The sequence below is a fragment of the Dama dama genome, chromosome 2 (assembly GCF_033118175.1).
Source record: "Dama dama isolate Ldn47 chromosome 2, ASM3311817v1, whole genome shotgun sequence".
Classification (NCBI taxonomy): Eukaryota; Metazoa; Chordata; class Mammalia; order Artiodactyla; family Cervidae; genus Dama; species Dama dama.
This window is the reverse complement of record NC_083682.1, coordinates 8,404,699-8,432,240: the sequence shown is the minus strand read 5'-3', so window position 1 is coordinate 8,432,240 and position 27,542 is coordinate 8,404,699. Positions and strand designations below refer to the sequence as shown.

Genomic DNA, 27,542 nt, shown 5'->3' with positions numbered 1-27,542 from the left:
GCGCGCCGCTGGGCACCCTGGAACTTGTAGTCCCGGCCGCAGACAGGCCCCCGCACTGGTAAACACACGTGCGCGCCCCGCCCAGCCATCCGAGTCTCACAGCGCTGGAGCCCGGCTCACGAACGGTCTCGCGCCCGTCGTGCGCCTCCCCACGGGGCTGGAAGCTGGCAACCTCCAACTTCCTGGTGGGAGACGCCTCTGGCCTCCGACCCTGTCTCCGTCTCCGCCCCTCCAGCCGAGTGCACAGAGGCGGGCGTTAACTCCTCATCGGTCACCCAGGCCCCACCCTACCCGCAGTCCCCGGGAGCCGCGCATCCCCGCCGGCCGGGGGGAGGTGAAATGAACGGGTAGGTCCGGTTGAGCGACTATTACCCAGGCCGCTGAGCCTCTGCCTCTTAGCTCCAGGGGCGGGCGGGGCCGCGGCTGGAACCGATCTAGACCAACTCGGGAGGCAAGGATAGAAGTCCTGGAATTTGAAGACAGAAAATGAGAGTTCCAAGTGGCGTTCTCGGTGTAAGAATTGGGGTGATGTTTTTCTTTGTATTTTTCCTATTTTTTTTTTTTACAAAGACTCTAAGGATGAAGTTATTTTTTTAAACATAAACATGTTAATATCTTTCTATAACATTTTATTATTTTAAAATATGATAGGTTTCTTTTTTTTTTTTTTTTGGCTTGTTTTTGACCAGGGCTTGCGGGATCTTAGTTCCCAGACCAGGGATTGAACTCTGGACTCATGGTGGTGAAAGTGCAGAGTCCTAACCACTGGACTTCCAGTTCAGTTCAGTCGCTCAGTCCTGTCCAACTCTTTGCGACCCCACGGACTGCATCACACCAGGCTTCCCTCTCCATCACCAACTCCCAGAGCTTGCTCAAACTCATGTCCATCCAGTTGGTGATGCCATGCAACCATCTCATCCTGTCATCCCCTTCTCCTCCTGCCTTCAACCTTTCCCGACATCAGGGTCTTTTCCAATGAGTCAGTTCTTCCCATCAGGTAGCCAAAGGATTGGACCTTCAGCTTCAGCATCAGTCCTTCCAATGAATATTCAGGACTGATTTCCTTTAGGAAGGACTGGTTGGATCTCCCTGCAGTCCAAGGGACTCTCAAGAGTCTTCTCCAACACCACAGTTTAAAAGCGTCAATTCTTCAGCACTCGAACTTTCTTTATAGTCCAACTCACACATCTGTATATGACTACTGGAAAAACTATAGGTTTGACTAGACCGATGTTTGTTAGCGAGGCAATGGCTCTGCTTTTTAATATGCTGTCTAGGTTTGTCATAGCTTTTCTTCCAAGGAGCAAGCGTCTTTTAATTTCCTGGCTGCAGTCAGTCACCACCTGCAGTGATTTTGGAGCCCAAGAAAATAAAGTCTGTCACTGTTTCCATTGTTTCCCCATCTATTTGCCTTAAAGTGATGGACTTCCGTCAAGGCTGTATATTGTCACCCTGCTTATTTAACTTATATGCAGAGTGAAGTGAAGTGAAATCGCTCAGTCGTGTCCGACTCTTTGTGACCCCATGGACTGTAGCCTACCACCCTCCTCCATCCATAGGATTTTCCAGCCAAGAGTACTGGAGTAGGTTGCTATTTCCTTCTCTAGAGGATCCTCCCCACCCAGGGATCGAACCCTGGTCTCCCACATTGTAGGCAGACGCTTTACTGTCTGAGACACCAGGGAAGTCCTACATTTAGAGTACATCATGCAAAATGCTGGGCTGGATGAAGCACAAGCTGGAATCAAGATTGCTGAGAAATATCAATAACCTCAGATACACAGATGACACCACCCTTATGGCAGAAAGCGAAAAAGAACTAAAGAGCCTCTTGATGAAAGTCAAAGAAAAAGTTGGCTTACAACTCAACATTCAGAGAATGAAGATCATGGCATCTGGTCCCATCACTTCACGGCAAATAGATGGGGAAACAATGGAAATAGTGACAGACTTTATTTTCTTGGGCTCCAAAATCACCCATTCCAGCACTCTGGCCGAGAGAATCCTGTGGACAGAGGAGCCTGGTGGGCTGTTGTCCATAGGGTCATGTAGAGTCGGACACGACTGAAGCCACTTAGCATGCATGCATGCATTGGAGAAGGAAATGGCAACCCACTCCAGTGTTCTTGCCTGGAGAATCCCAGGGACAGAGGAGCCTGGTGGGCTGCCGTCTATGGGGTCGCACAGATTTGGACATGACTGAAGCGACTTAGCAGCAGCAGCCAAAATCATTGCAGGTGGTGACTGCAGCCAGGAAATTAAAAGACGCTTGCTCCTTGGAAGAAAAGCTATGACAAACCTAGACAGCATATTAAAAAGCAGAGCCATTGCCTCGCTGACAAACGTCGCTCTAGTCAAACCTATGGTTTTTCCAGTAGTCATACACAGATGTGTGAGTTGGACTATAAAGAAAGCTCGAGTGCTGAAGAATTGACGCTTTTGAACTGTGGTGTTGGAGAAGACTCTTGAGAGTCCCTTGGACTTCGAGGAGATCCAACCAGTCCTTCCTAAAGGAAATCAGTCCTGAATATTCATTGGAAGGACTGATGCTGAAGCTGAAGGTCCAATCCTTTGGCTACCTGATGGGAAGAACTGACTCATTGGAAAAGACCCTGATGTCGGGAAAGGTTGAAGGCAGGAGGAGAAGGGGATGACAGGATGAGATGGTTGCATGGCATCACCAACTGGATGGACATGAGTTTGAGCAAGCTCTGGGAGTTGGTGACGGAGAGGGAAGCCTGGTATGCTGCAGTCCGTGGGGTCGCAAAGAGTTGGTCACGATTGAGCGACTGAACTGAACTGAACTGAACTGATGGACTTCCAGGGAACTCCCCATAGTGGATATTTTTATAACCTGAAACAAAGAGCCAGGATTTCTAAGAAGATTTTAGTACCAACTTTGCTCTTTCTTACTGGGCTACACTGGCCCCCTGTGACTTGCTTCTTGAGCTGTAAATTAAGAAGTCAGTGCTCAGGTCTGACTGCTAACAGACCCACCCTGTGTTCCAGGCCTCTCTGGCCCTGAGTGTGGCAATAACTCTTCACAGGGTTGTGAGGAGGAGCACCGAACCCTTCTGCAGATGCAGTTGGCACCACTGCGGTGCCCGAGTGGGTCAGAGGGAGACCTGCAGGCAGAGAGTAAATCAGAAGCCAGGGGACCTGAAGGAAGGGCTGAGGGCCCCCAACACTCCAGGACCACCAGCAAGGCCTGCGCCTTTCCCAAAAAAGTTCAGCAAGATGAGCTCAGGATGCAGGTGTCAGGCTCCCAGGCCTGAGGTCATCTCCCAACTTGCTGCTTCTCCAAGAACTTAGTAGTGCCAGAAGGGCCTTGCCAACTGCCTGCAGGATGGCAGCCACTCATAGGGGACTAGGTCTCAGCTGGCAGCAAGCTAAGCCCTCTACACCCATTTGCTCTACTTCTATAAACTCAGTAAGTGCTGCCGCGCAGTGCCCCAGGGTTAGATGAGAAGCCTGGACTGGCCCAAGGTCGACATGGCTTGTGGGGGTTAGAGGCCCAGCTTGAGTCCAGGTTGTTTGGTTCCCATCTGTGGTCCGGAAAGTGATCACACAGATGTCACTGGTTCAAGCACTGACGCCTGTGGGTGAACCGGTGTATCAGTCCTATTGTTGCTTTAACAAATTCCCATAAATTTAGCAGCTTAAAGAATAAACAGAATTCATTTCCTTAAAGTTCTGTAGGATAGGAGTCTGAAGTCGGTCTCACTGGGCTAAAAAAACAAGGTGTTTGCACCAGCCGCCAGAGACCACCCATGTTCCTTGGCTTGTGGGCCCCTTCCTCCATCTTCAAAGCCCGCAACATTGCATCATTGCATCTCACCAGTCTTCCTTGGTAGCCTTTCGCTCTGACTCTCTTCTGCTTCCTTCTGTTTTTAAGGACCCTTGTGATTCCACTGAATGGGATGACCCAGGATGATGTCCCATTGAAAGTCTGCTGAGGAGCAGTTGCATCTACAACCTTAACGCCCCTTGGCCATGTAAGGTAATACATTCACATGCTCCAAGGATTATGATGTGGACATCTTTGGTGCTGGGAGGGGCATGATCCTGCAGACTACACCCTTCCCAGCAGTCTGGAGAGCAGAACAAGGAGAGGCAGGGACCCAGGCATGGAAAGTCTCAGTGCCCATGAGGAGGCTGCCTTCTGCACAGAGCCGGAAACCCACGTCCCCCACAGCCAGGCCCCAGAAGCACCCCAGACACCTTGGGCATCGGAACTAGTCTTCTGTTTCTTTTTGCTCGGCTTCAGCTCTTCTCACACGGCAGCCAGGATAGAGAACGTCCCAGCCAACAGTCCACCAGGGTTTGGTCTAAAAGCGGCCTGGATGGGTCTAGGCAGGGAAGTGTGATTCTGACTTGGCAAGGAAGGACCTCGTCACAGAGTTTTAGCTGGACCTTTTAGAAAAGGTAGAATCTGAGACTTCCCTGGTGGCTCATTGGTAAAGAATCCACCTGCCAACGCAGGAGATGTGGGTTCAATCCCTGATCTGGGAAGACCTGAGTTGCCTCAGAGCAACTAAGCCCAGGTGCCACAACTACTGAGCCTGAGCTCTAGAGCCCGCGCACCACAACTACTGAAGCCCGTGTGCACGAGAGCCCGTGCTCCCCAACAAGAGAAGCCACCACAGTGAAGCCTCTGCCCCATAACTAGAGAGTTGCCCCAGCTCACAGCTGAAGAAAAGCCTGCGCAGCAAGGAAGACCCAGCACAGTCAAAAATAAATGTTACTATTTTTTAAAAAAAGAAAGACAAGGTAAAATCTTGCCAAGTACCAAAGATTTGTGTGTGTGTTGAGAGCATTCCAGGCCCAGGGACTCACAGAAGCAAAGGCATGCACTTGTCTGGAATGCAGACTCTTCCAGTGGGGGGCTAACACCTGGTGTTGTCTGTTGAGGACTTTTAATGTTGGAGAAGGGGCTTTCATGCAGAGAAAAGCTACCTACTGCTGCTTGTGTTTAAATGAATATTGTATTTATTAAACATATAAATTAAAAGAACTAGCATTTCTTAAGCATCCAAATGCAACTTGCAAATCTAGTTTTCTATTTATAAATCTAATTTTTTTATTAAAATAATTACTTTCACTTAGCCTTTGATGAATATTTAATTAACTCACAGGTTCAACAGATTAAATTCTAAAAATGAATGCCAATTACAAACATAGGTAATTAAATTCCCTAATAGATTTTAAACTACATTTTACAGAGTTGAAATAGCTGGTCCTCTCAAACGCCTCATACTCAGCATAAGAGACTCATACATCTAACAAGCATATTTTTTATTTTTTGTTCTTTTTTTCTTTACAAACAAGGAGGGAGTAGAGGGTAAACCTCGAGGACTTCATCTCCCACTTTATTCCCCCCTCCCAAGCCAAGCATATTTTTTCCTAATCAGTTAGCAGTTTTTATCCACTAACGGATTAAACTTATAAATATGGTAAATCAGTTCTCTTAAATATTCAAGCGCTGTTTATGAACTTAGATTCTTTTATATACTGTCTCAGTTATCTTTTGCTGCCTCAATAAACCACTGAAAACTTACTGCCTTAAAATAACAACCAGGCCTTTGAATCAGCAGTCTGGGCTAGGATAAGCAGGAAGGTTCATCTGCTGGTCTTGCCTGGGTCACTCATGTGACTGGCAGTTGGTGCTAGCGGTCAGCAAGTTCCCTTGGTTTTGCCCCACTTGGCCTCCACTAGGCCAGACTGGGCACCTTCACAGCACACTGGTCTCAAGGCCCTGCTCCTAGAGGACCACAGCATAGGCTGCAAAATGCCTCCTGCGGCCCGACTCAGAAGTCATACTGCCTCGCTGACATCACATTCTGTCACACAGAATTCGCACGGTCGCAGCATTCAACACAGATCACAGGACCAGCCCAGAATCCAAGAAGTGGAGAAACAGACTTCACGTCCTCATGGGAGCAGCAGCCAAACCCCATTGTCACGGGTGGGCACACTGGGATGTGTGCTTAGTCGCCCAGTCGTGTCCGACTCTTGCGACCCCATAGACTATAGCCTGCCAGGCTCCTCTATCCATGGGATTGTCCAGGCAGGAACACTGGGGTTACAGGGGGCACTATTACAGTCATCACTGCAGGCTGTCTCCCACCCATTCCTCTCTGATGAGAATCACAAATCAAATAGGGCAGGTTGACAAAAGTGTTTCAAAACACTTAATAAAAACACTTGGGTATTTGCACAGTGATGACAAAACTTCCTAAACTGGCACCAAGATTCTGGGTTTGCTTTCCTGGCTTCGACCCCATGCAGGATTGTAAAGCTACCCAGAGGGGCAGAGTACCCATCTCAGCAGGGCTGAACGTGCAGCAAGGTGCAGGACCACAGAACAGTGAGAGAGTTTCCTGCTTCTGGTCTGAGATTTAAGACCAGAGCAGGACCCAGGAGAACTGCCAGATGTAAATAGACCTCCAAGGCAGCCCACGCCTCTCCCGAAGCTTGATTTTAAAGCCCAGTGCGTCACTGTTTTTGCCCTACCCCATCTCACCCCACCATCTTTCTTCTTTATACTGCATCATTCAGGTAGATGAACCCCTACACCTCCCGGATCCCCTAACATCTTTGCTGTGTGATCACAATTTTGCACCTCCCTTCAACCAGGTTGTCATGCGGTCTTCATATTTTATCACCTGCCTAGTTTCATTTTACTATCTGCTTCAGTGGCCAATATTGTATAGTTATTCTGTTGAGAGGTGTGAAGGGGAAGGATGGGTTACAAGGTACTAAACGTCCAAAGTGTGTACCTATAAACTATAGGCCTGCATGGCAGAGGCCTCTCCATCTGCCTCCTCTCAGGGTGGGTCTGAGGACCTGTCCAGTGATCCAGAGGGGCTCACCCTGTCTTCCTCAGGGACAGGCCTCAGAGAGCCCTGGAGCTGGAGTCCTGGAGCTGGCTGGGGGAGGGCATTGGCTGCCCCCCTCTAACTTCAGAGAAGGCCCGGAAAGGGGTGGGTGCTCTGGGGACATTTGTCTTGAAATATACAAAACCCTCCAATAGTAGTGTTCAATGTAACAAATTTTAACACCATAATAAAAATTGAAAACCCCTGTTTTGGGCTGAATTGTGTCCCCTCTCCAAATTCACATTTTAAATTCCCAACGCTCAATACCTCACAATGAGACAGTATTTGGAGACAGTTTTTAAAGGGGTGGTGAAATTAAAATGAGACCCTTAGGGTGGGCCCTGATCCAATCTGATTGTGTCCTTATCAGAGCAGGCAAGTTTGGGAGTTCCCTGGTAGCCTAGTGGTTAGGATTCTGGGCTTTCACTGCCTTGGCCCAGGTTCAACCCCTGGTTGGGGAACTGAGATCCCACAAGCCACGTGGTGCAGCCAAAAAGAAAGGAAAGTTGGACATACACCCGGAATGCATGCTTGCACAGAGGAAAGACCACGTGAGGAAACAGTGAGAAGACAGCCATCTGCAGGTGAAGGGGAGGGACCTCAGGAAAAGCCAGGTCTGCCAGGACCTTGATCTTGGGCTTCCAGAACTATGAGAAAATTTCTGTGGTTCAAGCCACCAAATCTGCAGTATTTAGTTATGGCAGCCCTACCAAACGAATCCAGCACCCCTTCCCATTCCCCATCCACAGGAGCAACAACTTAAAGTAGCTAGCTGTGTATCTGTTTAGAATTTTCCCATACACATCCCATGTATATGAAGATATACACCTTTTTTTTCCTCATACACACTGCTCCATGACTAACTTCCATCATTCCACAGTACATCATGGGCATATTCTCATGTCAGTATCCACCAGAGTGTTCTTTTGAACACAGCTAATACTCCATCCTAGGGATGCAACACTGTGGTTCCTGGTATCCTCCATGGGTGTATGTGGGGTCAGGTGCTGTTCCCTTTGCCATCACAAATAGGACCACACCATAAAGAAGGCTGAGCGCTGAAGGATTGATGCTTTCAAACTGTGGTGCTGGAGAAGACTCTTGAGAGTCCCCTGGACTGCAAGGAGATCCAACCAGTCAATCCTAAAGGAGTGAAAGTTGCTCAGTCGAGTCCAACTCTTTGCCACCCGTGGATAGTCCATGGAATTCAGGCCAGAATACTGGAGTGGGTAGCCTTTCCCTTCTCCAGGGGATCTTCCCAACCCAGGGATCAAACCCAGGTCTCCTGCATTGTATTTGGATTCTTTACCAGCTGAGTCACCAGGTAAGCCCAAGTATACTGGGAGTAGTCTATCCTTTCTCCAGTGGATCTTCCCAACCCAGGAATCAAACTGGGGTCTCCTACTTTGCAGGTGAATTCTTTACCAGCTGAGCTACCAGGGAAGCACATTCTAAAGGAAATCAACCCTGAATACTCATTGGAAGGACTGATGCTGAAGCTCCAATATTTTGGCCACCTGATGTGAACAGCTGACTCGCTGGCAAAGACCCTGATACTGGGAAAGACTGAGGGCAGGAGGAAAAGGGGGTGACAGAGGATGAGATGATTGGATGGCATCACTGATTCAATGGACAAGAACTTGGGCAATCTCTGGGAGATGGTGGGGGACAGGGAAGCCTAGTGTGCTACAGTCCAGGGGGGTCGCAAAGAGGGTCTTGGTGACTGAACAACAAAATACTTCCTTGTGCCATCAGGCTAGGCCCAGGTGGAAGAAATCTGTAAGCCTGGAGTTGCTTTCTGTACTTTAAATAGATGTTACTTAGTGTGACTTCCCATCAGTAGGATATGACAGGGCTGGTTTCCCCACGCTCACACTCTGCAGCACTTGGTATTTCTCAATAAGCAGATGTTGGAAAGAAAATAGTGGGACTGAGACGTTTGAATCTGAAGACCCAACCACCTGACCCAGAGAAGGTTGAACAGAATCAGGAGCAAGGAAGTCTAGAGATGGGGAAGGCCAAAGAGCCTCCCTGGGAGGGACTGAGGGCCCCATGATGGAGTAGACAGATGATCAGCTCCGTTTACTCATTCACCAAACTTACAGGTATGGACTAGGTCCTAGGCCTGAGTGCCCACACAGCAGTGGATGACAGACCCCGCCCACTGGAAGCAGCATCTCTGGAAGCAGATCATGTGGGAGGTCTGGATATGACCTGGGAGCCCCGGCCAGCAGTCCCTTCTGCCTCTGGCCACCCACCTGCTCAGGGAGCCAACACTCCCTTCCCCTTCCCAAAGCCAGGAGATGGATGGGGACTTGCAGAAGGGTCCCTGTCGAACCCTGATGAACTTTGCTGAAATGGACATGGCTGTAAAAGACTGGAGTCAAGGACACCTCCAACATTTTCAGCGTGAACCAGCCCGAAGATAGCGAGGCCACTGATGAAAGGGAAGTCAAGGGAAGAACAGTTTCAGGGGAGTATATTGGGAGCTCCGATTTGAACACATTTTGAAGTCCATTTGCCATCCAAGCAGAGACGTTGAGGAGGCAGCTGGGTAGACAAGTCTGGAACTTGGGAACAGATCTGATCTGAAGATAGAAACGTGGGAGTCATCCAAGATGGTATTTATAACCACGAGGCTGGCGGAGATCACCCTGGGATGGCCCGTGGACAGCAAGGTCCAGGACTGGGCTCTGGAGCTCTCTGATGAATACTTATTAGATAATAATTACCATCGTTTTATTCCTTGAAGTGTCTGGCACAATTCCTGGCTCTACGAGTTCACTGAATTGAGCAGAACTCTATGGCACTTTATTCTCCCCACGCTTTTCCTGCTATTTAGGACTTGTGTTAGTGGGTAGCTGAAAGTAGGAATCACTGTTAAATGGGAAATGAAAATATTCTTTAGGAATTTCTCAGAACCCAGAATGGAACTTTACTCTCCCGTGGAGAAGGAAACTCAAGGTTAAGTTTCCACTCCAACAGTGAAAGTTCTTATAAAAATAAGGCTTCCATGTTCTATAGACCCCAGAATTCTGAGCCGAGACCTACCCCTGACACCCACTCCTCACTCCCATGTCTAAGCTTCCTGACCTCCAGCTGCTTTCTTTTTCTGATACTGGGAGAACTTTTTTGTTGGCTGCGCCTCACAGTATGTGGTATCTTAGGTTTGCCACCAGGGACGGAACCAGCTCGAACTGCACTGAAAGCGTGGTGTCTTAACCCCAGCACCACCAGGCAAGTCCTCTGGGAGAACTTTAAAACTAAGAATTTGCTCTGCAGGAAAAAAAAAAAGAATTTGCTCTGCAGAGAATTTGGTTGTACGCGGTGACTCCTTCTGTCTCTCGTTCGCTGCAGGATTTACAGGCTCAGCGTTGACTCCAGATTCAGCCCTTGCCATCTTGCTCCCCACCTTGAGAGCAGCAGCACCAAAAATAGCAGCATGAGTCACTGAAGCATCGGGCATTGTCATCAAGGGCCAGGACGCTTGCTGTGGTGGAGCTTCTGCTTGAGTTCCAGGGACCTGGGGAAGGGGACCCTGGCCAGCTGGCCCCCATCACTGCCTCCTGTACCCCAGGGGGAGACCTGAGTTCACCGAGAAATTTGAAGCCTGAATTGGTGGAAATGTTAATGTTCTGAAGTGGCTTTACCATGACACTGCATAAGGACCTCAGGGTCCCTCATTTGCACCCGTTCTAAAGTTCTATACTCCTTTTTTTTTTTTTTTTTTTACTGTATTTTATTTTTCTTTTCTGAAAGAGGGGTCTCCAAGTTTCATGTTTCAGGTCTGAGAAAACAAGCATGGGTTAATTTTGTTTAATTCTCATTGTGACCTTGGGAAATCATTGGCATGTCTTTTCCATTTACAGACAAGGATACGAGAGCGTAGCAAAGCCTTCCTTGGGTTCCTGGAAAATTCCAGATTTGTTTCAGCCTCAGGGCCTTTGCACTTCCTATTGCCCTGTCTTGAACTCTGTCCGTGGCTTGGGGATTTTACTAACCACCCACTGCTAGGCACTCCTTCCTTCCCTGCCTCCCTGGTAACTCTTTATTTTTACTTTTTGTTTTCTTTATATAGCATTCACCACTCCAGAATTATCTTCGTTTGTGTATTTACTCTTATTTAACAAATGTTTATGGTACTTATTCTGTCATCAGGCCCTGTTGTCAGTGCTTTATAAATAGGAAATCATTCAATACTCACTACTCTGACACGGAAACTTGTCGATCCACGTTTTAAAATGAAAGCAACTGAAGCATGGAGAGCTTAAGCAGATTGCCAAAAGTCATACAGCTGGTGAGTTACAGCCCCACCTGTCTGCCCCACTGGAAGACAAGGTTCACCTGTGCAGAGCTGCAGCTGAGGCCTGCCCTGCTCACTCCTGAGCCCCTGGACCCAGAGCAGTGCGTCACACACACAGCTGTACAAGCAGGATGTGAGACAGCAGAGGCCAGGTCACAGAGAAGGAGGCACGAGAGAGAAGCCTGGAGAGAGGCTGTGGGGGAGATGATGGAAGGCCTCAAAGGGCCTCTAGCGGTGGAGGACAAGCCGGGCTGGGGGGCAGCATTGAGACTGGCAGGAGTATGGTGGTCTGGGCACAGTGCCAAGAAAGGCAAGCTCTCGTTGACAGATTCAACTTAGCAGGTTGGCGGGCAAACGCCTTGGAGTTAACCTCCTTCCTTCATGCCCTGCATCCAATACATGAACAGACCCTGTCAGCACCTCCAAAACGCATTCCTAATCCCACTTTTCTCACCCAAATTCTGTTCCCACCTGGCCCACCGCACCATCACAGCTCTCCTGGAATCCTGCCACTGCCAACTAGGAGGTCCCCCTGGCTTTCATCCTCTTCACTGATACAGCAGTCAGGGGGATCCTGATAAAACTGTCAGATCATATCACTTTCCTGCTTAAAATCTGCTAGCATGTTCCCAAGTGAACACAATGGCGTCTCATACTGCAGGGTCTCCTTCCCACCCCTAGTTCCTCTAGTCCCCCCTCCTTCCTACCCCTGCCATTCTGGCCACCCAAGGCCTTTGCATTTGACCTTTCCTCTGACTGGCAAGCTTCTTCCCTAGGAGTTCCATGAATCTCACTCTTTCACTTCCTCAGGTTTTTCTCAAGTATTAGCTTCTCACTGGGGTCTGATCTGGTCCCCCTGCTGAAAATGCAACACTACCCACTTGCCCAGTGCTCTGTCTCTACTGCAGATTCTACGTGCAAACTTTTTTTTTAGCTTATCTCTCTCACTAAAATGAGCACTACAAAACAAGTGATTTTTTTATTCCTCACTGCATTTCCCAGGGCCCACAATCATACCTAAAACACTACAGGGCATATTTGATTAATTAAGCTAGGTGCAAGACACTGTATAAAGTACCTGGAAAGACAAGGATATAAACGAAAACAGACATAAGGCCCTTGTAGGCCCTACAAAATATGCTATGGATATTTACAGCAGCAAAGTTGCTGCTGTAATTGGACACATGTGTGCCCCATGGAGTAGTGAAAGCAAATAAATTAGGGGACAGAAATGAGTGAGCTGCTTGCAAGCAGGTCGCCAGAGAACCTTGACAGCTCTTATCAGCCTGCAAGACCTGGCAGAGTCGGTGGCAGGGGGATGCCAGCAAAGGCAACATCTTGCAGCCAGGCCCAAAGTAAAGGAGCCCACCGAGCTCAAGGAACAGACAGGAGAGTACGCCTGGAGTTTGGTGCTGAAGGGGGAGAACAGGCAAAGAACAGATGGGAAAGTAGGCCTGTCACGCAGGCCCTGATCCCCAGTCTAAAAGCTTCCCAAGGGCCAAGCAAGGGAGGGGGTTATCAAGGGAGGCATGCTATCTGCAGCGACCTAGGCTGCAGTGTCTGAGAAGGGGGTCACACAGCTGGGATGGAAGAGGACCCTGTGACAACATATTAGCATAAAGGGCAGCTAAAACACAAGGAAGGGATGGCATTACCCAGCTGGGGGTGAGGAGGTGGGGCGGGCACAGCAGTTCCCAAGACCCTCACCCAAGCTCCCTCTAGACCCCAGACATACGGGGCTGTGTGTTCCGTGAACCACACACTGGCCCAGAGCGAAATCATTTCTCTCTGACCCTCTAGCCCTTTCTGTTTCTCTGCGGGTACCTGTCCAGCCTTTCGCAAGAGGGCAGCGATTTTAAGGACCACCCAGGCCGCCGCCGCCCGCCAGGTGATCAAGCAGCTCAGTGAGGTGTTTTGTTTCCTTCATCCCCTTACCTCCGAATAACGCAGGCAGAGCCCCTTCCTTAAGAGCTAAAAACTACTGCACGAATGTGAACGATCCCACGCCACGGCCCTAGATTACCAAACTCTCTACCCGAGAGGTTCAGAGAGGGTGTGCGCCTCCACCGAGGAGATCGGCCAAGATGAAATCCCGAGCCTGTCCTACCCAAGCCCCAGAGCCTTCACCATCACGCGGGATTTTGGGACACCCAGAAGCCAATATGGGATTCAGGGACGGGCCAGGGTTCGCTCCCGAAGCCGATCCAAACGGTCACCTCCACTGGCTGGGATCCCTGAGCCTGACACTCCGGTGAAGGACCAAGACTCAATGCCGCCGGAGAGAAGCGAACTGCTTCAGACTGACTCGCCTCAGACCGACGGAGGAAGCGGCCCGGGCGGACCCACCAAACCCACACATCCCCAGAAACCACCACTGCAGACGGTGTCAGCGGCCTCGGACTCCCGTAAACCACCTCTGCTGTTTTAAAAAAAAAAAAAAAAAAGAGGAGGAAAAAAAAAAAAACCCTGCTCTTTGAAGGGCAACAATTTAAACCTATCAGAGCAAAGTGTCTGCAACTCACCGACCAGTTAAAATTTTTTTAAATCTGAAGGCGGTTCTGTCACGGAGTCTGTCAGCCCAATGGGAGAGGTGGAAATTTCCAGAAAGAACAGGACCAATGGGCGCGGCCAGCGCGGCCATGATTGGCGGACTAAGTGACCAATCGGTGCCGCAGAGGTCCGCCCCTCCCTCCAATCGTAGAGTATATGATGGGTGGGGCTTTCAGAGCAACGTCCAGTCTCGAAACGCAGGGGAGGCAGGACTCTCCTCACTGTCCAATGAGAGAGAAGCAAAGATGATGGGCTAGACTTCAAGCCAATAGGAGGAAATCTTAGAAAGCCCCCTAGAGGAGAGCGACCAGTGAGCCGGCGAGGAAGAGGCGGGATCTGGGGGTCCCGGCAGCTTCTAGTAGGTTCCAGAAGGCGGCGCGTGCGGTTGGGAACGCGGAGCCGACGGAGTCTATTCAACGGGGTTCCGGACCGGGTTATGGAGCAGGTGAAGGGGGAGGGGCGGGCTGAGGCCCGTGGCCGCTCTGGGACCCGCCAAGGCCCGGCCGCGGGTGGAGGGGCGGGGCGGGCGCCCGATTGTTGTGGCCTGGGCGGGGGCCGGGGTCGGCGGGGTCGGCGGAGCAGTGGGAAAGGCGAGGCCGTGAGGGCCGCGGCGGGCGGACGGGGAGCGAGGCCTGGCGGCGGGGAGCGCGGGGTCGCCTCAGTGCCCGTAGCCACTCCACTCGGCGAGATGGGCCGGGGGACGCCCCAGTTTGGCTTAAGTCCGCCCCGCGGCGGGAAGAGGAGCCGTGGCTTGGGCCCCTGAGGCCTCCCAGGACGTGGGTCCAGGCTGAGCAGGGGGATGGCGCCCGCGGCGTTCGGAGGGCTGGAGGTGGGCGAGGGGCCTTGCGAAAGGCGAGAAGGATCAGGTCAACCTCTGGGAGTTCGTCTTCTGGAAGAGAGATCAGAGATTGCAGAGGTTACCCAGGACTTGGCCCCAGTTAACTTGGAGGAACGCGGGGACGAGAATATACTGCAAGTAGCTGATGGACTCTGTAGCCAGTTGCCGGGAAACCCTGCTGCTTTGCATGGAAGGCCGGGGTGGAAGAGTGTTGAGTGAAGGTATGATGAGCAGCAGGCCGACTTCTTAGCCTGATTCGGGAAAGGAGAGGGTGCAACATAAATCCTTGGAATGAATTTCATCTCTACCAGGGTTTTACAAATCATATGTGCAGCACCTCCCCCTCTTCGTTTTTTCTTTCTGTGTGTGTGATTCAAGAATTAACCGAGGACTGATTTTTTCTAAAACGTGGATTTTTCATTGCACGAGGAGGAATTAGTTGCTGAAGAAAATTGAGAGTATATGGTTAAGCAGCGAGAAGTAAGTTGACTCGGTTCAGCGTTACTGGGAGGCTGAGTTTGAGGCTTTTGTGGGTTACTTCTGTAAGTTAATTGTGTCTTCTGTGGCCTGAGGGTTGAGACACCTAGAGAGGTTTTATTGAATTGGTACCTGTTATTGGGCTGTAATGGTTGATTGGGGGGATTGGTGTGATCTACAAAACTGAATCTTTTACCCTGGTATACCTTTTGCTCCCTTTAGCCAAATCTGGCGCCTCTTTGCTAAATTAGAGTAGAAACAGAGAGTTTAAACATTTTGCGCCCTCATGATAACCAAATTGTGTCAGGGATTGAATAGGCTGTGATATAGACAAGAAACTGATTTTAAGTTCAAGAAGAGCTCTCATCCTGAAGTTACCAAAATACGGGAAAAAAATTTTGTTTTATCACACTTGCCCATAGTAGAAGTCTACATGCAGGTAGACTGAGTGAGTAAACTCAGGGACTGCATAGATGGCCAGGTGTGTTAAAACCTACTGTCCTGCACCCATTAAATAGGTAACCTTTTTTCCCCTTCTTAGATCCATGTTTCAGATTTAGGAAATACTCAAATTGGATAAATATGAGTGTGTAAAATTGTGTTTTTTTAAATTAAGTACCTTTCAAATAAAAATCTCACAGTGATAAAACTTAAATTTTGACCACATACAGGCATACAGCTGTATGAATTACGTGTCAGATGATGTAAATTTATTTACCAGTTCAAATGCACGCGCTTCAAAACTTTAGCGCACAGTCATCTTGTTTAGTCGCTAAGTCACGGTGGACTCTTTGCAACCCCATGGACTGTTGCCTACCAGGCTCCTCTGTCCATGGGATTTTCCAGGTAAGAATACTGGGGTGGGTTGCCATTTCCTTCTCCATCCACTTGATCCTTTCAAGTGCTGATTTCCTGCTTACAGGAAAGGTTCGCTCAGTTTGGAAAATGTTCCCTAGGATAGGCAAGAATGTCACCAAGGTATTCTCAGTTGCCTCGTGGAACTATTTGAGTTTAACTTCTCACCTTCTGGCCTTCGTTCTATATTCTAAGATTTTTTCCCTTGCTCGTTAAATTTGGTAGTCTCTCCTTTTTCCTCTTGGAGGTTGTCTTAAGATTTTTCTGGCTAGTGGAGGGTCCCATTTGGTGTCCCTCAGGGTTCTTCTCACAGCAGAATTCTTTCTTGCATCAGTACACTGGATGGGCATACCAAGAAATAATGGCTTGTATCCTGAGTGACACAGCTGTTCTCACCAATGTGTGGGCATTTGAGGGATGGCCTTCCCCTCTTGTTGGGCTCCCTGATTTGGAGAAGCCTTTTAATTAGGACCCTGTTTTGATGTGGCGGAGGTCCATTTCACACCAGTTAAACCTTTTGCTGTGTTGCTGCTGCTTTCGTTCTGGGTGTTTGAGAGAGTAGGGAATGGAACTGCAGTAGTGTTTCTTTATCCTCCTTCCATCTGTTTTGTTGCTGTTTAGTCACTAAATCGTGTCCGACTCTCTTGCCACCCCGTGGACTGTAGCCGGCCAGGCTTTTCTGTCCATAGGATTCTCCAGGCAAGACTACTGGAGTGGGTTGCCATTTCTTTCTCTAGGGGATCTTCTTCACCCAGGGATCGAATCTTCCTCTCCTGCATTGCAGGTGGATTCTTTACCACTGAGCCACCAGGGTAGCCCCTTCGTTCGCTTAAATATGTTTAATACTTAAACATGACAAAAACTGATTTTTATCCTAGCTTCATTTTTACCTGTTAAGAAACAGCCATAATCTGCCATGTTGTGACATCTGCCAGTGGAAACAGATTGTTCTGTGATGCTAGGTGAGCGTCCTGATGCTCCCGAAGGCCATCCTGGTGCCAGCAGGTTGTTGGAGCATGTACCAGTGCGTGCTTAGTCCTCTTTGTTCTGGCTCTCTCTTCAACTAGGCCTGTGTTCAGTTTATCATTTGAACTCTGGAAATCCATGGCAAAGAAATTTCTTTTTCCACAAAAGGAATTCATGCATATGTCCTAGAGTGGCTTCATCAGCTCCAAGTTGAGACTTTTGGAAGAGTGGCTGGAGTTGTTAATCCCCAGGGGAGCCAGCAAAGAGCAGAGACAGGCCACTTTTTCCTTGTTATTTTATCTTTTCCTTGCTGGTTCCCACACGTGTGGGGACTGTAAATTAATCTGTGATTTGTTTTTCTGATCCGTAAAGTAACCAGTTTGTCAACAGCTACAGAAAGGAATGAGTGTCACCTAAGGAATAGGGACTAAAGAAGGATTTTATGGGGAGAAACTGTATTGGTTCCTCTCTTCTCAGGTAAATGAGCTCAAAGAGAAGGGCAACAAAGCCCTGAGTGCTGGCAACATTGACGATGCGTTACAGTGCTACTCTGAAGCCATTAAGTTAGACCCCCAGAACCATGTGCTCTACAGCAATCGCTCAGCGGCCTATGCCAAGAAAGGAGACTACCAGAAGGCTTATGAGGATGGCTGCAAAACCGTTGACCTAAAGCCTGACTGGGGCAAGGTAAGCTATGCGTGAATGGGGGCTTTTCAGGTGCCCAGAAACTCCTTTGGCCTGTCTGGTACCTATCCTGAGAGACTCATAGTTGGTTACTGCCCTCTCCCCAGTCCTCCTACCTGTTTGAGAATGTTCCTCAGAGTGATGACATGTTTTGTCAAATCTGAGGTACTATCAGTTAAGACATGTTTTATTTTCTGTACTAAGAGAAAACTGCTCAAGAAACTAACAACACTTAGCGTCATAAGATGAACTGGGGTGAAGCGGCCGTGTTCTTCAGGGTCAATAGATACTACTGTTGTATCCTGGTCCCCTGTTTGTTTGTTTGTTTTGTGGCCTTCACGTGAATACCCATTTTGTTCCATAAATTGTAAAGTAGATTGTTTATAGAGTTCATGTTTGAAATTTACCTCTGAGTGTCTTTTATTTTTTTGTCTGTCTTTGCTGGTTTAAGGGCTATTCACGAAAAGCAGCAGCTCTTGAATTCTTAAACCGGTTTGAAGAAGCCAAGCAAACCTATGAGGAGGGTTTAAAACATGAAGCAAACAATCCTCAGCTCAAAGAAGGTTTACAGAATATGGAGGCCCGGTTGGCAGGTAGGCCCCAGAACACTGCCCTGCCCCTTTTATTTACTGTTGTTCTATAGTTGGGGTAATATTGAGGCTCCCCCTCCAATGTCGGTTTAGTAGGCTATGGGGGCACAGTAACCGACTTCCTGATGGTGTGCTTTCCTTTATTTGAAACAGAAAGGAAATTCATGAACCCTTTCAACATGCCTAATCTGTACCAGAAGTTGGAGAGTGATCCCAGGACAAAGACTCTGCTCGCAGATCCTACCTACCGGGAACTGATCGAGCAGCTGCGGAACAAGCCGTCTGACCTGGGCACGTAAGTTCAAGGCGGCAGGTTTGTCTCTAGAAACGAACATGAACGTTGTGGTTTCTTCCTAGGATCCTGTGGCAGGGGTTCCCTAGACCAGACTGGGGTTTCTGCCTTTGTTTTTTTCCTCCAAAGAGCATTAAGAGTTTACTGCTTTATTGTTTATCTGTATTTCTAGAAAGGGTCGGGGGAATCATGTATTGGAGTAATCTGGAGTGTTTATTCTAATCCTCCCCACCTTCACTGCACTTTTGCAGTGCTGACTTAGCATCAGCTCTGTTCTTTCCGTATACACAGGCATACATTTTCACATAAGGGATATCTTTGTGCCGAGTGTATGTCAATAGCCCACTGATTCTGTTTCACAGAATACCTTGATAGTGATAAGACAACATATCCCTCCCCATCGGTGTGTTGGAGTGGAAATTCATGGTTAAAAGCACATCAAATCTAAAGATCAGCTTTCTAAATCTTGTGCTGGTGTCTGTGACTGCCTGGGTGCTTCTGACTCCTGAGATCAGACAGAGTGTACCTGTAACTCACTCCTGTGTGTGTCTGCTGGCCTTGAGAAAAATCCCATCTGCGATACCTCATATTTTATGTGGATTTTTGAGGGGTTGAGCATTACACAGTTGTAACTCATGGGTAGTACAGAATCTAGCAGCCTTCCCACGGGTGAGAATCTTTTCTATACAGTAATCCGAGCTTTAGTAGTAAGTGGGGTTTAAGATCAGTTTTGTTGAAGACTAAGTGCTGTTCTGTTTTTCCTTTTTTTAACCAACAATAGGAAACTGCAAGATCCCCGGATCATGACTACTCTTAGCGTCCTGCTTGGAGTTGATCTGGGCAGTATGGATGAAGAGGAGGAAGTTGCAACACCTCCACCACCACCTCCTCCCAAAAAGGAGACAAAACCAGAGCCGATGGAAGAAGACCTTCCAGAGAATAAAAAGCAGGTTGGTGTGTGTCTGTCTGTCTCTCTGGAACACTTTACAGTCATGCATTTAGAAACTGCCTAGTAGCCAGAAATGTGTCAGGTGGGACCATCTTTAGACTTCGGATGGCTGTGGTGGTTTTCTGAGTGCTCAGTGTGTGGTCAAATTACTGTTATTAATAATTTAAATGTTTAGTATATTAAAAGGTCCATGTAACAAGCAGTTCCATAGGAATTGAGTGTGTCAGCGTCTCAGGCAGTGGGTGCTACCACAGGGTCCCATGGCCACTGTGGTTCTGGCTCATGGTTCTGGCAGTGTGGACATCAGCCAGGGTCAGCCTAAAAACTGTGTGTGGTCCTTGTTCGTGTTGTGATCCAGAAGAATGTTGTCTGTCACCTCATATGCTTCTGTTTCTGGCTGATCGGACAACTTTCAGTCTTTGAGAGCAGCGGGCCTGTGCTGAACGGTTTTATTTCCCTTCTTATAAATGGGAACAGCAGATTGTTGCCAAATTTAGTACCGTTAAATGGGTAAGCGTTGGTTGCTCATGGTGTCTCAAAGCTGGAAAAAGGCCCTACAGTGTGGGTGGTCGTGAGTCTGCTGAAGACTCCTGCCGCCAGGATAGCCCCTCCCCCCCACCGATATTCCCTGGTGGCTGGGACCCAGAGACTGTGTGAGAGAGCCCGAACTTGCTTAGCTTCTCAGAATTAAACCCAGCGCAGAACTGTGCTGTCCACTCTCAGGTTGTTTCAAGCTGAGGGGATTTCCTCTTCCCTGAGGAAACCCTCACTTTCCGATAAGATCCAGGAGAGTAGTTGGGATAAGGGGGTGTCTCGGAGGAAGCAGAGAGGAAACCAGTTTTCCAGTCTGACAGCTGGTAATCCCCTTTGGGTGTGGAGAACCTGCTCCCTGTAGCCTCATCAGGGGTGTGTGCTGCACGAGAGCTGTGACGTCCCAGGCGCTGGCTCCCTCTGCCCTCTGGGTTAGATGTGCTCAGCCCTCCTCCCGCACCTCCTCTAGGCGCTGAAAGAAAAAGAGCTGGGGAATGAAGCCTATAAGAAGAAGGACTTTGATACAGCCTTAAAGCACTACGACAGAGCCAAGGACCTGGATCCCACCAACATGACTTACATAACCAACCAAGCAGGTGAGGCCTGGGCCTGGGTGCGGGACTGGTCTCCGGGAAGAGGCAAGGGCTGACTCTTCGTTCTTGATCCTCTACTTGGCAGCTGTGTACTTTGAAAAGGGTGACTATGGTCAGTGCCGGGAGCTTTGTGAGAAGGCCATTGAAGTGGGGCGAGAAAACCGAGAAGACTACCGACAGATTGCCAAGTACGCTTGACCTGGAGTGCCTTGAGTAATGGGGAGGGGGCTGGAAAGGAGACTGCAGGAGCTGAAACAGAAGGTGTTGGGAGGGCGTGGTGGCGGGGGCAGTGATGTGGGCCTTGTATCTAGATGTTTTTTCTCTGCAGAGGCTGACCTTGTCTGTGCTCTGCCCTTAGCAAATTCTTTTTCCTTGTGTCTTTGTCAGAGCTTATGCACGAATTGGCAACTCTTATTTCAAAGAAGAAAAGTACAAGGATGCCATTCATTTCTACAACAAGTCTCTGGCAGAGCACCGAACCCCAGATGTGCTCAAGAAATGCCAACAGGTGGGTAGGGAATGAGGGATGTTTTCTTAATTCGATTTATTGTAGTCATTCTTATTTAGTAATGAATTTGTTGTCTTTGGTTGTTTTATATGATGCATCCCCTGTTAATGATGACAACACATAGAAATAACCCAGTTTTTCTGCTGTGTTTCTTAGTTGGCAAGGGTTTTGACCTTAAATTTGTTGAGGGTCAGTGCACTGACAGTGTTGTGGTTTTTATTGTAAATTAAGACCCTGATGCTGGGAAAGATTCAAGACGGGAGGAGAAGGGAACGGCAGAGGATGAGATGGTTGGATGGCATCACCGACTCGATGGACATGAGTTTGGGTAGACTCCAGGAGTTGGTGATGGACAGGGAGGCCTGGCGTGCTGTAGTCATGGGGTCACAACTGAGCAACTGAACTGAAATTTTTTCTTTATACAACCAAATTTTGTAGGAGGGTGATTTTATTCACAGATTGGTCAGAAAAATAAGAGCTGTTAATCCATCATTTTCACATAAGGCATTATCTTTGTACCAAGTGTATGTCAATACCATTTGTTCTGTTTCATAGTACATGTACCTTGATAATAAGAAATACAGAATTCTTTAATTGAGGTAAGGTTGATTTACAACATTGTATTTCAGTGTTATAACAACGACTCAAAACTTACAAACTATAGTGTGTATTTAAAGTTATAAAATATTGGCTATATTCTCTGTGCTGTACAGTATATCTTTGTAGTTTGTATATAGTGTAAGGAATATAAAATTATTAATCCCCAAATTAAATCTCACCAGCAGTACCTCATAGTTCAGTCGATAAAGAATCTGCCTGCAATGCAGTAAACCCAGGTTCAATTCCTGGGTCAGGAAGATCCCCTGGAGAAGGAAATGGCAACCCACTCTGGGATTCTTGCCTGGAGAAGTCCATGGACAGAAGAGCCTGGCAGGCTACAGCCCGTGGGCTCGCAAGAGTCAGACACAACTTAGTGACTAAACCACCACCACCAAGCAGTACTTTCTGAAAATTAAAATTTTAATCAGACTTTTTATTAGCCCAGTGTTACGAGAATTTAAATGACTATTCCAAGAATTTTTTTTTAGGCAGAGAAAATCCTGAAGGAGCAAGAGCGGCTGGCCTACATAAACCCTGACCTGGCCTTGGAGGAGAAGAACAAAGGCAATGAGTGTTTCCAGAAAGGGGACTACCCGCAGGCCATGAAGCACTACACGGAAGCCATCAAACGGAACCCCAAAGATGCCAAGTTGTATAGCAACCGGGCCGCCTGCTACACCAAGCTCCTGGAATTCCAGCTGGCGCTCAAGGTAAAGTCAGGGCGGCCTGTCCGTGAGGAGCGTGTCCTTCCCCTCCACGTGGTCGTCAGCATCAGCTTGACCTTCTTATTTTGATCATCGTTTCAGGGTGGTGGTGCATGTGTGAGATTTGTGAAAGTACAGGACCTGTGTGTACCCTGTCCTGGCCCATGCAGTGTTATTTAGCATGTAGGAAGTGTTTGGGAAAGTAGATCTGTTTCCCTTCCCATTGCCTTTCTTCATGTGTTAATTGTTTTGCCTTTTTGACGTTTTAAATGCACAGTTGAGCGCATCGAATCCATGCACACTGGTGTACAGCCATCACCACCCTCTGCTGCAGAGCTTTTCTCTTCCCAAGTGGAAGCTGCATCTTCTAAACACTAAACTCCCCATTCCTCTCTTCCAGCCCCTAGCAACCAGTGTTCTACTTTCTGTCTTTGAATTTGATCACTCTAGGAACCTCCTGTAAGGGGGGATCATACAGTATTGGACCTTTGGTGCCTGGCTCATGTCACTTAGCATAGTGTCTTCAAGGTTCATGTTGTAGCATGTGTCGGCGTTTCCTTTTTCATGGCTGAATAGTATTCTGTTGTGTGGATGGACCACGCTGTTTGCTCGATTCATCCATCAGTGGAGATTCGGTTGTTTCCACTTTTGGGCTATGCTGAACAGTGCTGCTGTGTCCGTGGGTGTACAGATATCTGTTTGTCCCTAGTTTCAGGTATTTTATGCAACTGTGGAAGTATTGCAGTTCTATGTTTAATTTGGGGGAGGGGTGAACTGCCTCGCTTTCTATAGGAACTTTACCATCATTCCTTTCTTCGGTACTCAGTAATATAGGTCTGCTGTTGTAAGTCACATCGCACATGGTCAGTTATGCTAGTATTCAACACTGGAGGAGTTCCTCTCCATCGCGCCCTTGAACATGAGCTAATCTGTGCATCTTGGCAATTTGATCTATCTAGAGACCCCAGCACCTGAGTCCATGATGGTTTTTGTTTGCTAACGCAAATCTTTTGGGTCTGTCCAGCCTAGAGACATCACTGCTGCTGGTAGGACTGCAGAAGGGCCATGTCAAAAGCAAAGAATAACACTGTTAATCACCTGAGAGGTAGGGTAGGACTTTTCTCAAACTGCAAATGGGAGGAAGGAATGAATAGAATTGCTTCTCGTCTTAGGGCTTCTTGGTAGCTGTTGATTGGCTGCAGTGCACACGGTACACTGCATAGCATTTTTTTTTTTAATGTGCATACATATTTTCCTTTATTCAAAATAGGGTTTAATACAATGTCTTATGGCACTCAAAATTAGGTTTTCATTTTAAGGGTATTTGTAGATGTTCTTTCTCTCCTCACTCTGCATAGCATTCTTTGTCCTGTAATTTTATGGTTTGAAGATACATCGAACAGGTATAGAGAATACCTGTGTTTTCCTTCATTTTTCAACCGTAAGCACTGACGCTTGCTAAACTGTGAAAGGAAATGATACATTTTGACACTTGACCTCATAAGTTTTTGAGCATACATTTCCTGAAATGACTCTCCTTATGCATTCACAACATTATTAGCACCCATTAATAGCAAAGCTAAGGCCATAATGTCATCTGATGTATGTGTATATTCAGATTTCCTCATTGGTGTAAAAGTTTTGGAGTTGTCAGTATCAGGGTCCATTCATTTCCTCTGGTGATCATTGTCCTCTTTAATTTTTCAAAGTAGAAGTTTCCCTACATTTCGGGGTTTTTTGCTCATCTTCATCAGCCTTCTGAGGAGTCCACACCCCTTGCCTTGTGAGATGGTTCGGGATCTGGTTTGTAGTGTCTTAAAGTTCTCCTTAGTTTGCTTCTCTGCTCCCCTTTTGACCTTTCTCTGGGCCTGCTATTGAATCACCATGAGGCCAGAGTTAACAGAAGTACTGGCGTAGGGGGTGAGTAGGAAGATTGGGACTGACATACACACTGTAATATGTAACTAATGAGGACCTGCTGTGTGACCCGGGAAGCTCCACTCCATACTCTGCAATGGTCTGGGTGAGGAAAGAATCTTAAAAACAGCGATTGTATGTATGTGCGTAACTCACTCACTTTGTTCTACACCTAAAACTGACCCAACATTGTAAATCAACTGTACTTTAGTAATAAAGTTTTAAAAGTAAAACAAGGGGCATCCCTGGTGGCTCAGTGGTAAAGAAACCACTTGCCAAAGCAGGAGATGCGGATTCAACCCCTGGTCCAGGGAGGTCCCACATGCTGCAGAGCACCTAAGCCAGTGCACCACAATTATTGAGCCTGTGTTCTAGAGCCCAGAAACTACAACTACTGCGCCCACAACTACTGATGCCTTAGAGCCCGTGCTCTGTAAGAAGAGAAGCGCAGCAATGAAAACCCCGTGCAGCCAAAAATAAGTAAAAGCAGCACTAGAACAAAAGTCGGATGTTCTGTAATGGCCCTGGGTGAACAGTTAGGTTTGTAATTCCAGGTGAGTCAGCTGTGGGCTAGCAATTCTGAAGGAATGAGCCTGATTCATTTCTGCTTTTCCTTCGTAGGACTGTGAGGAGTGCATCCAGCTGGAGCCAACCTTCAGTAAGTGTCTTCCTGTGCTGCGCTTCTGCCCCGAGGGTTGAGAAGAGAGAGCATACTCTGCCTGTGTGTCTTCGGAGGTTACAACATTTTGAAGCTAGTGTCAGGCTGAGGAGTGATGGTGTTCAGAGGAGGTGAAAGCAGGCTTCGTAAGTGTGTTCTGGGTGATGCCTCACCTCTCCTTTTCTGTCTCCAGTCAAGGGTTATACGCGGAAAGCAGCCGCCCTGGAGGCGATGAAGGACTACACGAAAGCCATGGACGTCTACCAGAAGGCACTCGACCTGGACTCCAGCTGCAAGGTGGGGCTGCTCTGGCCTTCAGGGGTCTCTTCCCTGCCTACCCTTCTCTGATTCTCCCCTCTCACCTTCGCCTCAGTGACCCCTGTCACCTTGGGCCTGCTGCAGCAGTGAGCCAGGTAATGCTAACGCTCTCCCCTTCTGGCTTTGCGGGAACGCAGGAGGCTGCCGATGGTTACCAGCGCTGCGTGATGGCCCAGTACAACCGGCACGACAGCCCCGAGGACGTGAAGCGGCGGGCCATGGCCGACCCGGAGGTGCAGCAGATAATGAGTGACCCGGCCATGCGGCTCATCCTGGAACAGATGCAGAAGGACCCGCAGGCGCTCAGCGAGTGAGTCGAGCTGGGGGTGATGGCCTTGGAGGGAAAGGGGGACAAAAACAGAATGCACAGCTTTGGCAGCAGTGTGATCCACCTAAGTGGGAGTGTGTGCCATCTAATTCTTAGAGCATTAACACTACCTGGCTCACTGCTGCAGCAGGCCCAAGGTAACAGGGGTCATTGAGGTGGAAGGTGAGAGGGGAGAATCAGAGAAAGGGAGGCAGGGCAGAGATCCCTGAAGGCCAGAGCAGCCCTGCCTTACAGTTGGAGTCCAGGTCGAGTGCTTTCTGGTAGTTAAAAGGTTGGCAGGTGGTGGTGAGCTGGAAGGGCTTTGTTTGTTGGCAATAATGGCTTAAGTGGTTAGTTAGAAAGACCAGTTTTGCTGGGAAAAGGTCTCAGCTTATAGCCGTGTCCAGTGAGAGTGGTCAGGTCCCGGCCACTGGCAGAGGAGGCCCGTGCGGTTCTCCACAGGGCAGTTTCCACCAGGACTCCCCTCACCACCTCTTGCTGATAGTGTCCAGGGTGGGTTGCACTGGGGCTTGCTCTGGGAGCAGGTAAAATTTTTAGGGGTTAAGTCTCATTTCAGATAACTTTGCCTCTTCTTTGTCAGACACTTAAAGAATCCTGTGATAGCACAGAAGATCCAGAAGCTGATGGATGTGGGTCTGATAGCCATCCGGTGATGACTTGCTCATCATCCCCTTCCCTTCGCCCTCATGTGGAAAGAGGAGCTGGGACCGCGGCACGCAGCACGGAGCAGAAGGAAGAGAGGGGAGACAAGCGAACAGCGTATCTATATATTTATACAGACCTACATGGAAGATTCAGAGACTTATACTCGCGTACTCGTGTGGCTGCTGCCTCTGGGCCGTCCCAGCACACGCATGGTCCTTCCCCTGCCCCCAGTCGCTGTCTCAGCTGCTCTCCCATAGTTGGTTATTTTTTATTTGGGGCAGTGGGCTTGTATGGGGAGGGGAGGGTGTTCTTCCCAACCTCAGGTCCCAACTGTCTTCATTCACATTGTTAACTCCACGTCCTCTTCTCCAATAAAACAAGCCAGTCAGGCGTGGTTATACATTGTTATGTCTCCGAGCGATTTTTTTTTTTTTTTTTTTTTTACCAAAAGACTGAAGCAGCTGTTCTGCAGGAGTCACAGCCTGGATTGGAAGAGATGTGAGTGCCAGCTGACTACTAGGAACCAGGCACGCTCTGTCTCTCTTCCTAAATGGTGGGGTGGCTGTGAGCTTTTCTTGGTTCCACCGCCTGGCCGGATGGCTCGGACGATAAAAAATCTGCCTGCAGTGAGGGAGACCCAGGTTTCATCCCTGGGTCGGGAGGATCCCCTAGAGAAGGGAATGGCAGCCCACTCCAGTATTCTTGCGTGGAGAATCCCATGGACGGGCTCCTGTATGGTGGCAGAGTCGGACACGCGTGAGTGACTCTCTGCCTCTCGAGCTGGCCACTAGGTGGTGCTGTTGCCCAGTGGACAACTTGAAAGGAGATGACCTGACCCAGAGTGGCTCCTGCCCCAGAGGGTCCTGTGAAGGTCCAGGTGATTCCCATGCTGTCAGTTCTCCACACTCAAAGCCAGAAGCCACTTTGATCAGAGAACAGTGGGTCCCATCCAAGAATCAAAACCAATTTCCATTGCAGGAGATGCTTCAAACTTCCCTATTGGATTGAAAGCCCTTAGCTGCTGTATGTTCTGCTCTCAACTGAGCTTAAAAGTAGGTTTTAATTACACTTTTCCACAGCTGCAGGAAATTTTCTAAAAACCCTTGTCTTGGACTAGGGTGGCTTCTGGGGCTGGAGTGAAATTTCCTCATTTGCTCCAAGAGTGAAGCTTTGGGGCTAGCAATCTGCTGAGGCCAGCAGCTGGCTGTACTTCCTGCTGCCTCTACTTTGCATAAGCTGAAGCTGGCCTTCCCCAGGAATTGCCCCCGCCCCCGTCACCCCTGCTGGTGGCCTCCCCTGTCTGGGTGGCGCAACCCTCCATGGGGATTCTGCAGCACCTTTGGTACTAAGGTCTCTTC

General features: G+C 48.6%; 1 protein-coding gene and 1 long non-coding RNA gene across 2 annotated transcripts; both read left to right on the top strand.

Annotated features, from left to right (window-relative positions):
* The first annotated feature begins 169 nt into the window (after positions 1-169).
* On the top strand, positions 170-10,567 carry LOC133072077 (uncharacterized). The gene is made up of 3 exons (XR_009696621.1): positions 170-347; positions 3,896-4,000; positions 10,236-10,567. It is a non-coding gene; the product is annotated as an uncharacterized LOC133072077 (long non-coding RNA).
* A 3,477-nt stretch (positions 10,568-14,044) lies between these two features.
* Positions 14,045-26,589, top strand: STIP1 (stress induced phosphoprotein 1). Its single transcript, XM_061164848.1, has 13 exons — positions 14,045-14,176; positions 17,345-17,554; positions 18,003-18,144; positions 18,295-18,436; positions 19,215-19,383; positions 20,383-20,509; positions 20,592-20,694; positions 20,894-21,014; positions 22,103-22,324; positions 24,857-24,893; positions 25,087-25,190; positions 25,349-25,521; positions 26,120-26,589. The coding sequence occupies exons 1-13, from the start codon at positions 14,168-14,170 to the stop codon at positions 26,190-26,192; spliced, it is 1,632 nt and encodes a 543-aa protein (XP_061020831.1). The 5' UTR covers positions 14,045-14,167; the 3' UTR covers positions 26,193-26,589.
* The last annotated feature ends 953 nt before the right edge of the window (positions 26,590-27,542 follow it).